Genomic DNA, 15,191 nt, shown 5'->3' with positions numbered 1-15,191 from the left:
TTTGACTTAAACCAAATCAGTGTCATGCTAAGCCTTATGCTTTCAAGTACTTTGACAGGTCTTAGATTGTATCCTGTTTTCCTAAGCCCTAGTAATATTGTTCTCTTACCTTACAGATGTATCTGGATGGACCAGAGGAGACTTGTGTACAGAACGGCCATGGATAAGGCCTTGATTTACTCTTTTCTCCCTCTGCTGGCAGGATGGGGACCGTGCATTGAGAGTTCATACTGCTCAGGTGAACATTAAACTAAAACCCCAATGCTCTTTTACCAAAAGCTACCCTGAGCTTTTCGCATTTTTTTAACTGTTCTAGGCTGTTTCTTCTCCATGCTCTTATCCCCGTTGGAACAGTTTAGACTTACAGCAGAATTTCCTGTTTCTATTCAACAGTCGTGTTCATATTCAATGCTTTGATTTTAGGAAGGATTAAAGTTTATTTCCTTCTATATTTCTCCATGTTTAAGTCTGCTGCCAGGATCACTCTTAATATTTCATGCACGCAAACACAACCTTGCGTAATTGTGACAATTTTTTTTTAAACTGTAAGTGGTGTACTTCATGTAAAATAAACTTTGTAGACAAATGGTAATTTTAACTACAGTGAGCACAAATAAAGAGACTTACATATCAATTTTGACCTTACAGTATTCTATAAACCATTTAATTATGAAATTATCAGTAAACTGGTGTTCCACTCAGTCACTAACCTTCTGTGAATGCTTGCCAAGGTTTTCTGTTCAACTTTGTTCTTTCTGTGTGGCTGCAGATGGATAAAGCAATAGGCACGTGTTTCACCGCATGAAATAGCGGTCAGCCAAAGGTTCCCAAGACACCAGGCTGAACTACTTGGCCTTTTTCTAAGGTAAAGCAGGTTTATTTTGAATAGAAATAAGTTATTCAGTCAGCTTATGACACAGAAGGGTTCTAGCTGATCCCTTAAGTTCTTCAGAAAACCATTAGTTTAACTCAAACCTTCATGACCAATACTGCACAGCTACTGCACTGAAAAAAGTCATAATACAAAGGCCCAGGGAACAGGCCACCATTCTAAATGTGCTTCTGCAGAAGACAAAAGATAAAACTATTTTTATTGGAAGGTTAGCAGTCATGAGAAATGGGAGCTGTTAAAATACATTCAGCTCCCTGCAGTCACAAGAATAAGGTCCAGTCTTCAACAACCAGTGGTTTGGCCTTCATAGTAGTACAAGTGCCAGACGGAATTATATTACTTAAAACTTCTGTAGATGGAGCAATATGCGTATACAGGTAGTGTCAGATATAAGCCACAAATAAATAAAAGCCTCTCTTCACCGTTTATAGATTTAATGAGACCATCATTCATTAAAGCACAGTGGTATTTGAAATGGCTTTGGTTATAAAAAGACTAGTTAAACTTCCTACAGTAAAATTACTACTGTTAGTTATGAGCTAATTGTAATATTTTCAGAATCTATCCATCCATTTTATTAACTTAATTGGGAATGTTAAATTGAGAAAAATCAAATATCAACTGCATTCTGAAAGCAAACATAACATGGCCCCAGAGCGCTCAATCTTTTTGTTCAAGCTGTTTACAAGCATCCTTTAGAAATCAGCCCCCAAATTAGAGCATCAGGCATTTTAAAAGCAACTACAACTGTTGCATTTTTTCCAACGACAGTTCATAAAACTTAGTTTTTCTATGAAGTGGAGTTTATTACAACATTAAGGAACAGTATTTAAACAGTCATTTTAATGGAATATTTTACAAATCAATTCATACAGAGAAAAAGCAAACACAATGTTGTTTTAAAGGTATTACCAATAAGCTACATTGTTAAGCTGTTAGCGAGTAAGTGTAGTACTGTAAACTAGCAATCAAGTATTGTAGTAGCTTGCAGTTCAGAATGACATGGTAAAAATACCAGACAAGTAAAGACATTTTTAAGATTTTTTGTACTCAATTCTTTCTACTTTCACATCATCTCCAATTAGCTGATAGACGTATGTAACTACTGTAGAAGCCTGGATATCCATCAGCACAAATGAAGGAATGATGTTGCTGGAAAGAGAGGAAAAAATTCATATTAATTGTGCCTGTGGAATCACCTTAGTAGTGTTTCACCACTAGTTAACAGAAATCAATCTAAGGAAAACGGGTATGAATTTTGTAAGCACAGTACATCAGATATGAGGCTTTAGTATTTCGCGTTCATCTGTTTCAGTCAAGGAGATTTAGCAAGTGCTATCAACCCTTCCTCTCCCTGTAAACATTAACGTTCACCCTGCGCTCTGGAGTTCAGTTTTGCTACCAAGAAGAAACACCCCCTACCTTCACCCCAGGTATTTCCCACACTTCACTTACTTGTCTAAGGCATGATAAGCTCCTGTAGCTGATCCTGGATTGATATAGAACTTGTTTTCATGTTCAAATGCCTCAAATTTGTGTGTATGTCCTGAAATTAGGATGTCCACATCAAACTGCCTTTGTAGCAGTGCCAGGCTGGCCATATCACCCCAAGGAATAACCTGATGGCCATGAATCAGCCCGATTTTGAACTGTCCAACAGTTACAACTTTCTGTTCAGGATAATTCAGGTTCTAAAAATAAAAAACCCAAACACATTAGATGTACAGATTTATATTTAAAAACAACTCTATGCAACACCACGAAGAGAGGGGGAAAGCTTATGGAAATATTCAATGTCATTGGCCCTTCTGCTGCAAAACGAGAGCTACAAAGCTGCTTTTATGAACACTGCAGAGAACGGGGTAGGATGCAAAGAACTTCAACGATCTGACAACAGCAGGTCCTGTTTGCTGGAGTCCTAGACATAGCTCAGTATGCAAATTACTTTTATTTGTACTGATGACAGATAAGAACTTACTCCGCAATTCGCATTATTGATTGTAACCCCAACTCTTTTGCCCTGTTTGCTTTTCACATGCGCTTAGTACTAAAAACCCTCGGTTTGCCCACTTTTGCTTGAATTACAAATAACCCAAACATTGCCTTTACGTCAAAGAGGCACAAAAAATGTCATTATCAAGAGAGGACGCTACCTCATCAAAGTCCCCTCTGACAACATGAACGTCCCCAGCCAGAGTCTTGAGGTAGTCATAAGTGTCCTTGGTGCAGAGGTTTCCTGTGCAGAGGATGTGTTGGATCTTTCCTGGAACCAGCAGTTTTTTGAATTTGGCTGGGAGGCTGTTGCATCGATGCGGAATGTGGAGATCTCCTAATACTAACACCAACTTATCAGGTGTCACGACAGGAAAGAAAGATCATTACAGACACTTACTAAGACAAGAATCATTAGGCAACAGAAAGCATTGCAATGTTCTCTTCTGTTTCGTAGCTTTACATTTTGATATAAAAGCTACTAGAATAAGAATGAAACGGTGATGGAATATTGCTATACTGAGTGAAAACAAAGGTCCTTACTAATGTAGAACGTTATCCAGAGAGGGGCCTTACAAACACAATGGTCTACAGATTTTTTTGTTGTTGTTGCTGAAAGCCATTGCAAGGTATAACAAAAGAAATGTATTTTACACAAATTTGGTAACCACCATAGACTATCCCACTTTTTTCCTCCTTAAACATCAAAAAAAATGATACAGGACATTTCTAGTCCATGTTCTCAAGCACAGACCTGGCTAACTGTGGCCACTTCCCTTTAAAACTCTTCTTCCAAGTTTCTTTCTACCTTAATTAGCTTCAGTTTTCTTCCTTATTAAAAATAAAATAAATTTTAAAAAGCAGCAAGTTTGCAACACGTGTTAATAGCTGACCAGAACAGGAAGCTTGTTCAGGATCCATACTGTAGGAACCACTGAATAACAGAATAAGACTAACAGTTTAAAAAAAATCCCAGGGCACTGCAGAGAAAATAAGGCAGGCTACTGCACTATTGCCACTTCTATATATTCACGGTTTCGGTACAATAGATGCAAATTTAATGGGGGCTTCAAAATTAAGGACTCAGATGAAGACAGACCGTAATTTAATATTACAGGCTTTAAATCTGTGAATAAAGAAATAATTAATGCGAGCAACAAAGCAATAAATTAATTACGCAAAAAGGGCATGGAAAGCTCTATGAAGCACGGGGTGTTACGCCACTACACTGTAAAACCACTGGATCTAGAGACAGTCTACCCTGTTAACTTGATAAATAGCTCCATATTAAAAAGAGATGCTTTATCTTCCAACCATAACGCTTTGTTAGTCAGCCATCTGTGTGTTTGTAAGAGACACAGCCCATATATATATATAAAAGTAGTAGTAACTATGCTAAGAAATTACCTTTTTTAATATTTGCTTTTTACATTTTTAGGCCATGTAGCTATCTTCATCCTAACAGTCATCAAAAAGGCAGAGGGAACTTGGGTGGGTTTTTCGTTTGGTTTTGGGGTTTTTCTTAGATGAAGAATGTCTCAGTGTCATCATTAGAGTCATGCATCTTGGAGAACAGATGGCTGAAGGTGTCGGTAAAGCAACAGGGGAGTTTTTTAATCAATGAGCTCCCAACTGAAAACTAACCCAGCAGAGGAAAAGATGACAGATTTTGGATGGCCTTTCAAGAGTTCCCAGTGAAAAACACCCTCACTAGCATCAGTCTAGAGATAATATACTTAAAAAATGGATAACAAGCGATTTTGATTATTAAAGTGGCAATAGACAGGTTCTCTTACTGATGCTTAAGGGACTTAGACATACCAGTTATGCATTTAACGTTTAATAAAATTGTACTGCCACTTAAAACACATAACCCCACTGCAGTCAGCAGAGTTTGTGAATTCAACAAAGACCATTTCCTTTGCTCGCAAACTGGCAGACCCCTGTATCTTCCCCCAAATCACATCTGAGCTGCCATTAATTAAAGAAAAGCTCAGCAAGCTATAATAAAACAAACAAATTAAAAGCATTGAAGTGTGTTTAATAATCACAGGTATCTGCAATGTGAAATAGCAGCAAAGAATGTTACAACATCTGGCTTTAAGTAGAAATTTAGGTGCGATGCTGAGCGCGGTTTGAACTGCAGCCCTGAGTTCATTACGTACCGTCTGACATTCGTACCATCTAGAAACATTAACCAGCCCTTACCACCGGTGTTAGCAACGGCCAAGAGGAGAAAACTTACTCTGTGCCCAGCCTTATTGGAATGAAGAAGTTGATTGCAGACAGGGCGGAATGAAAAACAGGGTGAAACATGATCAATGTTAAACAAAAGAAAGCAACAGAAAAGAAAATATAGCCAAATGAAAAGGCAAATAATAATTAATGAATTGTTGATGTTATGAAAGAAGCGTTAAAAAAAAAATCAAAATTAAATTAAATTAATTCTGGGCTCCTGCGCGCAGCCGCCGGTGACAGCCCCTCGGCGCGGCCTCCTCGCCGCCGCCGGGCCCTCGGCGGGGCTTCGCCTCCTCCCTGCGCTCCCCTCCCGCCCTTCCATTTCCCCCGGCTCGGCATGAGGCGGACTGCGGGGCGGCAACCCACAGAAAACCTTCCCTCAGCGCCCGTTCGGCACCGCCGCCCCACGGCCGCCGCCGGGGCCCGCCCGCCCGCCGCGCCGCGCCCCTGACCCAGGCCCGGCGGGCCGCGGCCGGGGTAGAAGCGAGCCCCGGGCATCCCCCGTCGCCGCGGGGCGAGCCCCGGCCAGCGGGGAGAGGGACCCCGGGGGTGCAGGACGGGCACCCCCGCCGCTCACCATCCTGCTCGGCGCCGCGCTCCCTCACACCCGCCGCCGCGGCTCCTCCCGGAAGGCAGGGCCGGCCCCGACCGCCCGCTACGGCGCCCGCGAAGGGCCAAGCTCGCCCGAAACGCGTTTCTCCGCAGCCAGCCCCCTGACTACATCCGGGTCTCTCGGGGGAGGGCGTTTCCCGCCTTTTCTGCCGCCGTCGTGTGAGGGGAAGGGAAGGGGGCCATGAAGTGTGTCATTGGGGGGGCTCATCTCAGAGGTACCTGTGGCCCCAGGGGAGGCAGCAAGCCGGGGATGGAGGGGAATATGTGGGAGAAACGGGCACCCCAGAGTGGTGCCGCTTCAGGGTGGCTCACCTCAGCGGGGACGATGGCGCTGGGCATGTGTGAATGTCCCTGGCACTGCCCTTCGTGGGCGTCCCCATGGGGGCCGTCAGACGGTCCAAAGTGAGGCAGGAAGCACTGGGAGCCACGGTCACAGCAGAGCTGAGGAGCTGCCTATTCCTTATCCCCAGGAGGATGGTGGCGTCCCTGTCGGGCTATATGCAGCCTTGGAAAGTTGTTCAGATCAGAGCGCAGAGGGATGGGTTTGTGGTACGCCATTCTCCTTCCAGAGGCCCAACCAAACTTCCTGCCAGGGTGGGCAGAGGCAAATTTTGAGACCCACAGCTGGTTTCTCCTGTCTCTTAGGGCTACATCTTTGCAGATGTCCAAGGGCTTGTTGCTTGCTCAAACTTGTTGCCATCTACAAAATGTAATTTCTAACTTCACCGGTGTTTTGTACCCATTAGATTGAATTAATTTGTGGTGACATGAGGTCATACCACGTGTTGCAAAGGGACAGATGACATTGGACGTGCCTCTCATTGGAGGCAGCTTTCTAAAACATCACAGTGTTCGTGCTACTAAAATTGAAAGAGTAATGTTTTCCACCCTGTTTCAGTTTTCTTTGAAATGTGTAGGAAATTCGTGATGTATCCTCTTAAGTTATTCTGGAGAAAATGCAGTATAGCTTTTTTTTAACTTAGAATGCATATTACACTGTTTTCTTTTCCTGCTAGTGTTTGGAAGAGCAATACATGCCATAGCACGTATTAGTGATGAATTTTGGTTTGACCCCATAGAAAAAGGTGTAAGTGAATTTAATTTATTCTAATTTTAAAATCTTTCCTGGAAGCATAGTATTTATGTTGTTGGATGTTGTGTTGTTTTCCAAAAGGTACCCGTCAGTCCAAGTTACACACTCTCTCAGCTTCCTCCACTTTCAGTATGGAAAAATGCCATATTTTCTGTAATTGCAGTTATGCAGATTAGATCATGGAAGATTCATTCCTACTCTGCCCCTAATATTCTTTGATATTTTGTTACCCGAGCTGAAGCTTGTCCAGAACATCTGGATTAATACCAAGGGTTTTATTTCTATTGTCACGGGTCAAAAGGTTTATGTTCTGTACCACATCAGATGAGAAGCTGCCTTTAAACAACATGTTTTTGTACCGGTATGACTCAACAGGAAGAGTGCACCCATTAATATGCCTCCAGTTAATCAAACACCATTTCCAGCAGAATTAGTGTTTTCTCTAGGGGTTTCTTAGGTAAAAGTGATCAACTCTCCTTAACTTGCTGAAAGGCTGGAAAATCAGAAGTGGAGATAATTTCATTTTATATCTGAGGAATTTTTGAGGTGCTAGGAGTGTCTTTGCTCATCTGTACGCATCATGTGGATGGGTGTACAGGAAGATCGTTTTCAAATAAACTCCAGTGCTTCAAATGCCTTAAATGCAAGCTGAGCTCTTAAGTGTTTAGGTAACTCACACTTCAGGGCCACTTAAATGTCTGTAGATTGGATTCCTATGTCTGTATTACACCAGTGATACTGGTGTATTATTCTGACCGGTAATAATGAAGGTGAGAAGTTTGAACATGTTTATATGCATGATGCATCTATATTTCTTTTGAGATGTAAACCTTTAAAGGTTTTGGGGCTTAGGTATGGTACTGAAGCACAGAGATGGCTTTTTTGTTAAAGGTTTGATATGAAATAGTTTTGAGTTAAATTATTTCACTTATATTTTCAGCTTGCCTTAAGATCAGTGAATTCTTCAAGGTCAGCATATGCGTATGTCTTCTTCTCATCTATGTTTTTTCAACATTACTGCTGGACAGCTGTGTCTCAACCATGTCAGAAGGAAAAACGGTTATCCCTGCCATGTAAATTGATAATTAAGGTACATTTTAATGGATTGTTACGCACAGCTTTGGGAGCAGCAAATTATCCCAATTTCCAAATGAAATTACAGGGGAAAGCTCATAGAGGCATGTAGAAGTCTCTAAACGCAAGTGCTTCTGAGCAATTCTGCAAAAGAGAGGGTTGGTATTTAATTATGTTTAGAAGTTGTACCTCCTGAGCTGTGCCCTGTGGTTTACAAAGTATGAAGCAGTTTAATCTTGGAGTGAAGGAATACCATATTTCTGCCTCTGGAGTGTTTCTCCTTCAAAAACGGTGTGAGGCAGGAGAGCTTTGACCAGCTGTTTAGCAAACAGGCCTGTTGGCCACGTATTGGATGAGGATGGTGAGGATCGGTATCTGCTACCTCAGTGTCTGCTTACAAAGCAGTTTGTGGGAAGCCATAAAAGCATGAGCTTGAGATAAATTGTATGAAACTTGGGAAATAACATTGCAAAATTGCTTAGTGAGTAACCTCTGCACTGATTCTTTTTTTTTTTTTTTTTCAGTCAGTTCTTCCTGTATTTAGATGTGTAAATGTCCTGGAAAGGAATGTAGAGAAATGCAGCATTTATACAAATATTAACGATCATCACATAACGTTTCAGCTCCTCTGTAAACATGGTAGGTTACACGTAAAGTGACTTTACAGAAATGGAAGCAGTTTAAAGCAGCAGGGCAACATAATATTTAGTGTAATTATTAACTGAATGTTATTGATGGAACATTAATGCCAAACGCAGCCTCTTCACATCATAATTTATATTTATCACGTGCATCACCTTGTTAAAATGGGGTTATAACAGGCTTTATCAGATGAACGTTATTCAGTTCAGTAGTTACGCATGCTACATATTAATTGTTAGCCTGCTGCTTACAACTTTCAGAATTACGCTGGAGTAAATTCTGAAAAAACACACGTTATGGAAAGGGAGAAGAATCCTGTTTTGGTAGGAGTTTGAACTAGAGGATTTACTGGGTCTTTCCACTTTTAATACTTACAGTTCTTCAACACGGTGACAGGTCTGACAGCCTCAGTCCAGCAGAACACCACGAACATTCATCAGCACGTCTTTGCAAAACTCATAAAGAGCTATCGTCTATCAGCACGGCTTGCTGAGCTGTGCTGTGTAATAGCCAGTGGTTTATATTATTAAAAGCCTAACTTGTATTAATAATAATGATAGAATATATTGAATTAAGTCTCGAGACAATTAGGCTCTCTTAGCTCATGCTTATCCAGAAATAGAGACCTGCAGGGTTTGCCTTTTGGGTTCCACAACCATTTATATTACATACCAGTTAAATATTGAAAAAATTGCATTTGTTGCACTTGTCGCTGTTCACTTCTTGTAGATTCTTAAAAAACTCAGATGCTGGAGGAGCATAATTAATAGGATGAAGGAAGTCTGAGATGGCATGTTAGTTCAGTTTTCTGTTTGTGGATGAGTTATTTCTGTGTAGCTAGAGTGAGTCGCTTGGTTACTTTCTCTATTGAGATTTCCTAAAAGAACGACTGCTATTGAAAAAAACATTTAAAATTACAGACCAACATTGATTTTTGTTCATATCCTTTATTTAGGTGTTGTAAAAACATATAATCTGACGTTTCAAGAATGTGATCCGTTGCAGGCTGTTTTTGCAAAGCACATGTGTCCAAATATACTTAAAGTTCACTCCAGGTAATGAATACAAAAATCTTTTTTCCGGAGAAAAAAATAATCATACAGGAGGCAATACTGCTCTCATAGTCATTAACATAATCAAGTGTGATTAGGGCACAGTCAAAAATGGCAAATTCCTAAATCCTGTATCCTAGTGCTTGATTTTTCACGTTACAGCTTAAGAAATGTGGATCATTCTGCCATTAATCCTACTCAGTCTAAACTTGATGAGTGTGTAACGTATAATTTGAATTCACGCCTTTGAGCAGCTTCCACCTATGATGAATAAAGTAGTGCTTTAATTTTATAGGCAACAAATCCAGTGGTTAAAGTACAATTTTTTTAATGCAATAAGGCAAAGTTCTGCCTTGAAAAGCAGCCCTGAAGGAGTCAAGATTTGGCTTGTCATTGCAAGCAAAGGCAAAGAACAGTTAGACTGTGCTTTTCCTGACAGCATTTCTATTAAAAGTGCTTCTTGTGCACAGGAGCTCTTGTCACAATAACCAACCGTTAAACCATTAAAGGTGTATAAAGATGTCTCCATGTAGATGTTATGTGCCGCGTTTATAAAAAGATTCTGCAACTTCTAAAACTGCAAGCTTTCGAATAAAGAGTATAGAATGCAGAGGTTCGCTCAAAGTTGTGGTAGATACATACAGAAAGGTAGCAGCAATATGTGTATACGTAAGACTTATTTAGCAGCATACACAGGCATGAAATATAAACAAATTTGCTTTCGTAATTACTAGTTGTATTTTCAGATTTCTTATGTACCTATTGCTACATAAATCAATTAAAAAGATACAGCGTGCTTTAAGGGGTGCACATGTCAAACGCAGTTTTCCCCACAGTATTGCCAAGTAACAATGTTGATTTCTAATGTGAGTAATAAATGCTAGCTAGTAATTTGTGGCAGGTGAAATTGTTTTAAATGTGGAATGACATTTTATAGGCTGCTGGCTGATATAATGATTCACTTTCCAACCAGTCAAGAAGAAGTGACCTTATCAGTTACTCCAATGAAAGTTTGTTTCAAGAGTTACACTGAGGAAGACACTGGTAAGGAAATTCAAAGTATGGGACAATATTGGGACTTTAAAACAGGTGAACTAAAGGAATAATAACTATTGCAACAGAAACGGAGAATGCATTTTATGGCCGAGTGAGATTTTTAAGAGAGGGAACATAAAGATTTTGCGTCATACTGCCACCCTCTGGTTTTAATATATTTTAAGAAAGTATGTTTTTAATAACATTTTCTTGGTATCAGTGGCAGATACCAGACTGAGCAGCCGATTGAAATAAATTATGCCACTTGCTGTAGGCTTGAACAGAGGTAATTACTGTGCTGCGAGAGCAGAAGCATGGCAGCAGGCAGGAAAAAGGAGATAATTTTATGTTTTAAAAAAAGAACTATTTAAATCTGAATACCATAATTAAAGAATTGATATCATTACGGAGTACATTTTAGCATAAGGGCAACACAGTGTGTTAGGTGGCCTAACGCTGTTCTGCTGCGCGCTGCCATTTTCAGATCTCTGTCTGAGATGGAGAACAATCGAGATTCTTGGGGTGTGACTCGAACTAATTTTAAAGATATAATTGTGTTTTTGAAGTATAGGTTCTTGTATATCATATAATAAAGGGATGCTTTTCATACTTGCTTATGACCAAAGCTGAGGATAATGACCTAGAAAAAGATGACTGCCGAGAGCGCAGGGGTGGGGACTGTGCCGAGAACAGGCTGAAGCAGTGGAGAGCGAGGATTAAGTCGTGGCAACTGGAGTGCAACAGGGAAAAAAAATTACTGAAAATAAAAAGACACTAAAAGGATTACATTTTGAATGACAAATTTTGTTATTTTAGAAATATACACTTACAAGGGCTATTGTAAGAAAGAAAGTGAAAAAAAGTAGTAGGTAAAAATTTAATGAGATACCAAAAAAACAGCCAAGGAGAAAGAGGAGGACTTACAAGCATTGTTCTTGTTGTGTAGCGTGTGATGCAATACACAGCCTGCAGCAAATGTTCTGTATGTACTGAAACAAAGCGTGTCCTTTGAACGTATCACCTGGCGATGGCTTGGGTTTTTCCACATTCAGGTTTAATTTTCAAAGAAAGAAATTACGCCTTCTGCCTAGACTTGTTGCCATTTGCATGTGGTAGGCTCTGCCTCATAGAAGCTGACGGGTGTGCTGTAAGTATATATTCCTACAGTTTGAAGGACCTTTACAAGAGTAGATTTGAACACACAATGGGGCCTTGTTGAAGGCTGAGATTAAAAAAACCCTCTTGAGCAGAGAAACGTAAGGCTGGGAATGGTTTGTAATCCTTTGGCAGCAGCCTGGCTTGGCAAGAGAACTGGGGAGGTGTCTACGCTGTGCTGCTGTAGAATTTTTCTGAATGCTTCTGAGACTATAACACATCATGCAAGTACCCCCTTACTTTCTTCTCACACACCTAATTACGACTGCGGACTAATCTGATGGTAACAAGCAACAATTGAATACCTGAAACTGAAGAGCCTGCTTCCTGTTGCCACTTACGTATCAGGAAAAGATTATAACTGAAAACAAAGAACCTGAGTCCACCTTCATTGTCCTCTGTTGATTGTCAGTAATTATGATTAATCTGTTAAAATCATGTGGCATTTTGGTCTTCCAAACAATAAGCAGCCGGTAATACTATTTGTGACGAATGCCTGTAGACAGAGCAGATTTGCAAGAACAGCAGGTATCAGGTTAGATCACACAGTGGAACATAAAATAGTTTCTGTTAAAAGCCATTTAAATCTGCAAAATATACTGTAAATAAATTGAGGATTACTTAATTTAAGTAATAAATTATTACTTAAATTATTATTTGAGTAATATATAAGTAATATAAAAATATAATAAATTATTACTTAAATCTAAAATAAATTTAGATAAGCTAAACATTTCTTACTGTTAGTCACTGTAAAAATACAACTATTTGTTCAAATGATGCTGATGTAAAAACCTCAGGGTTATAATCATAGTTTTGTTGAGTTCAAACTTCACTCCGCTGAGCCCTTGACTTTCTTGTTATTTTAAACAGATTTTTCAAAGACAATGCTTACTGAAATACAACTAAACCCAGAGGAATTTGACTACTTTCAAGTTGGAATAGATTCTGAAGTGACGTTTTGCCTTAAAGAATTGAGGGTAAAGCAAAAATTTGTCTTGAAAATAACACATTTCCCCTTAATTTGCATGACTTGACCAGGACAATGCAGAATGGTCCAGTGGCCCTGGGAGGTGTCCCACGAGGCCTCCTGACCAGCAGCAGTATTTCATCAGCTGGTCGAGGATTAACTTTAAAAACCAGGATCTTCAGGACACTGCGGAGTCCCCCACAGTGGCCTTTGAAAGCAGTAGGATTTTACCGTCTTCTTGCCAGTAAACAACAGCTGGGGTAAACTTAGATTCTAATACTGATCTTCTGTTTTTAAAACAGCGCTTAACCACCCACCCCTTCTTTTCAGGGACTACTGGCATTTTCGGAAGCTACCAGTGTTCCTGTCTCAATCCATTTTGATGTATCCGGAAAGTACGTTGTGGAACATACCTGACCAGAGCTGCTGCACTTACACCTCCACAGTCGGGTTTTGTCTGCAGGTTACTCGATGAGTAGTTAACTGGAACAGTGAAATGGAGTTTCATTTTGTACCAAAAGCTGTATTTCTAATCTGCAATACGGGGTTAAGTAGTTTGTTATTAAGCATAAGGCATTTAACAGAGGTACCAGTATTACTAAGCGAGCCATGCTGACTAACGAGCACCTGTCTAAGTTACCTGGACACTTCTGGCTCTCAGTCTAAGGCATGCAATGATTTTATGTAGTAGTCTAAAGAAATAATACATTTTCTGTGTAAGATGTAATCTTAACAGTTACATATTTATAATTGGACTAAATATAATATTGTGTAGCATTTGCTCGTTGGTGCGTTTAAGCCTCTATCAGGAAGCGATCTCATAGTCTTCACTGGCAAACACATTACGTTTTCAGCATTTTTAAATCTGCGTGTATAGAGTTGCACGAGCTGCATTTCCTCCCACAACACGTGTAACTGTGTGCTGGTTTACTCTCTGAATATTTGTATTCAGACCAATTGCTTTCAGCATTGAAGATATGGTGCTGGAAGCCAGCTTCATTTTGGCTACCTTGTGTGACATCGCAAAGGAGACGGCATCCCAGCAGCCTCCCTGCTTTTCACAGTGGCAGGAAAGGTAATGGTGGGCTTCAGGGGCGGGTGAGGGAGGCGGATTCCCTTCAGAGGATGAATAATTGAAGTTTAAAGTTTTCCAGACAAGTCAGATTTAAGATGGAAAGGAAGCAATCTGCTTATTCGTGCAGGGTTTTGGTAAGCATTGTACGGATCTTGGAGTCTTTGTTCATAGGAAAACTGTGACCGAGAGGTTCAGGAACATCTCGGTGTCATGCACAGCAATAAAACTTGGTGCAGGAGAGCGCTCCATGGTAGCTTCTGCTTTCCGTTAGCTCCACGGGGTTCTGTTGCAGAGGAAGGGGAAGTGAAGATACTTATTGAGAATCTATTCTAAAGCCACAAGGCTTTTAATTAACAGAAAATAAAGGCGTTCTAACAAGAACACATAAAAGCCAGTTACTAACCAGACCTACTCTCTCCAATCCAGTTCGAAACCACGTGCGGGTAAATCTGAAAAAACCTCCATGGATAAGGACAGCAATGCAGCAGCACTTGCTTCCAAAAAGCCACAGTGGAATGGAAACGCACCCAACACTGAGCCAGCGAAACCTGCGAGTCCTTTGGCAAAACAAGAGGTTAAAAATAGTCCCAGAGACACAAAGAGAGAGATGCTCGGCATAGAAGGAGCAGCCCTGACCGAGGCAGAGGACCACCCAATGCTGGAAGGAGAGGCAGCAGAGTCCCATTCTCAGAAGGTAAGGAGACCCCCAGTCGTACTTACAGTGCAGAACCTTGGCTGGTGTTTAGCCAAATGCTGCCTGTTGTCTGGGGGTTGCTGCGTCTTGGTAATTCGGTTCTGCACGTGGCGTTTCAATGGAAGCAGCTTTCGCGGTAGCAGAGCTGCCAAAACCCACCACTACCGTGTCTACCTGTAACGCTGGAAATACTCCCAGGTGGCAGGTGCATTTTACTAGGAAACACTGTAGACTGGTAAAGATTTTAAAATGGCAAAAGCTGCTCTGTCACACGCAGTTTCTTACTTCTATAAATATTGCATTTTCCAGTTTCATTCCTTATTTTTTGGAGCAGTTTCTTGTACGGAGAAGGATGCCATCAGTCACACCTTCCATAGCTTAGCAACAGCTAGCGACACTGAAGAGGACTTCGGCAGCTCCCAAGTTCTCTAGTGACACAACGCGTTTGAACCCAAGTGAAGACTACCGGGGGTTGCCCTGAAAGATAGGAGTGTATTTGACATGGTAATTGCGGAGCTGGTTCTAGGTCTAGAAAGACGTTAAATCGCAGTTCTTCAGCAAGCCAGAACTCGATGGAAAATGTTTGTGTGGGGAACGGCATTTCACAAACACCCATTCAGAGAGTCGGGGAAGGGGAACGTTTGCTGTTCGTGTTTAACCACCAGCA

General features: G+C 40.8%; 3 protein-coding genes across 5 annotated transcripts in view; 2 read left to right on the top strand and 1 right to left on the bottom strand.

The window, feature by feature from the left end:
• Window positions 1-1,178, top strand: part of KNTC1 (kinetochore associated 1) — a 41,237-nt gene extending 40,059 nt beyond the window's left edge. For 2 of the 3 annotated variants that reach the window (XM_054219253.1, XM_054219252.1), the window contains exon 64: window positions 117-741. In XM_054219253.1, coding sequence (XP_054075228.1) covers window positions 117-167 — 51 coding nt within the window. In that variant the 3' untranslated portion in view covers window positions 168-741. Of the gene's footprint in view, window positions 1-116; window positions 742-769 lie in introns of those variants that run through there. The other variant, XR_008469102.1, reaches the window with a different exon arrangement.
• A 499-nt stretch (window positions 1,179-1,677) lies between these two features.
• Window positions 1,678-5,819, bottom strand: VPS29 (VPS29 retromer complex component). Its single transcript, XM_054219272.1, has 4 exons — window positions 5,700-5,819; window positions 3,046-3,237; window positions 2,348-2,583; window positions 1,678-2,044 (listed from the first exon to the last, which is right to left on the bottom strand). Exons 1-4 carry the CDS (start codon window positions 5,700-5,702, stop codon window positions 1,927-1,929), a joined length of 549 nt encoding a protein of 182 aa, XP_054075247.1. The 5' UTR covers window positions 5,703-5,819; the 3' UTR covers window positions 1,678-1,926.
• A 1,985-nt stretch (window positions 5,820-7,804) lies between these two features.
• On the top strand, window positions 7,805-15,100 carry RAD9B (RAD9 checkpoint clamp component B). The gene is made up of 9 exons (XM_054219273.1): window positions 7,805-7,900; window positions 8,426-8,540; window positions 9,499-9,598; window positions 10,533-10,639; window positions 12,659-12,765; window positions 13,086-13,150; window positions 13,708-13,830; window positions 14,257-14,524; window positions 14,834-15,100. Exons 1-9 carry the CDS (start codon window positions 7,805-7,807, stop codon window positions 14,954-14,956), a joined length of 1,104 nt encoding a protein of 367 aa, XP_054075248.1. The 3' UTR covers window positions 14,957-15,100.
• The last annotated feature ends 91 nt before the right edge of the window (window positions 15,101-15,191 follow it).

The sequence above is a fragment of the Rissa tridactyla genome, chromosome 13 (assembly GCF_028500815.1).
Source record: "Rissa tridactyla isolate bRisTri1 chromosome 13, bRisTri1.patW.cur.20221130, whole genome shotgun sequence".
NCBI classification, from domain to species: domain Eukaryota; kingdom Metazoa; phylum Chordata; class Aves; order Charadriiformes; family Laridae; genus Rissa; species Rissa tridactyla.
The sequence above is the reverse complement of the archived record's forward strand: the minus strand, read 5'-3'. Positions and strand labels throughout refer to the sequence as shown.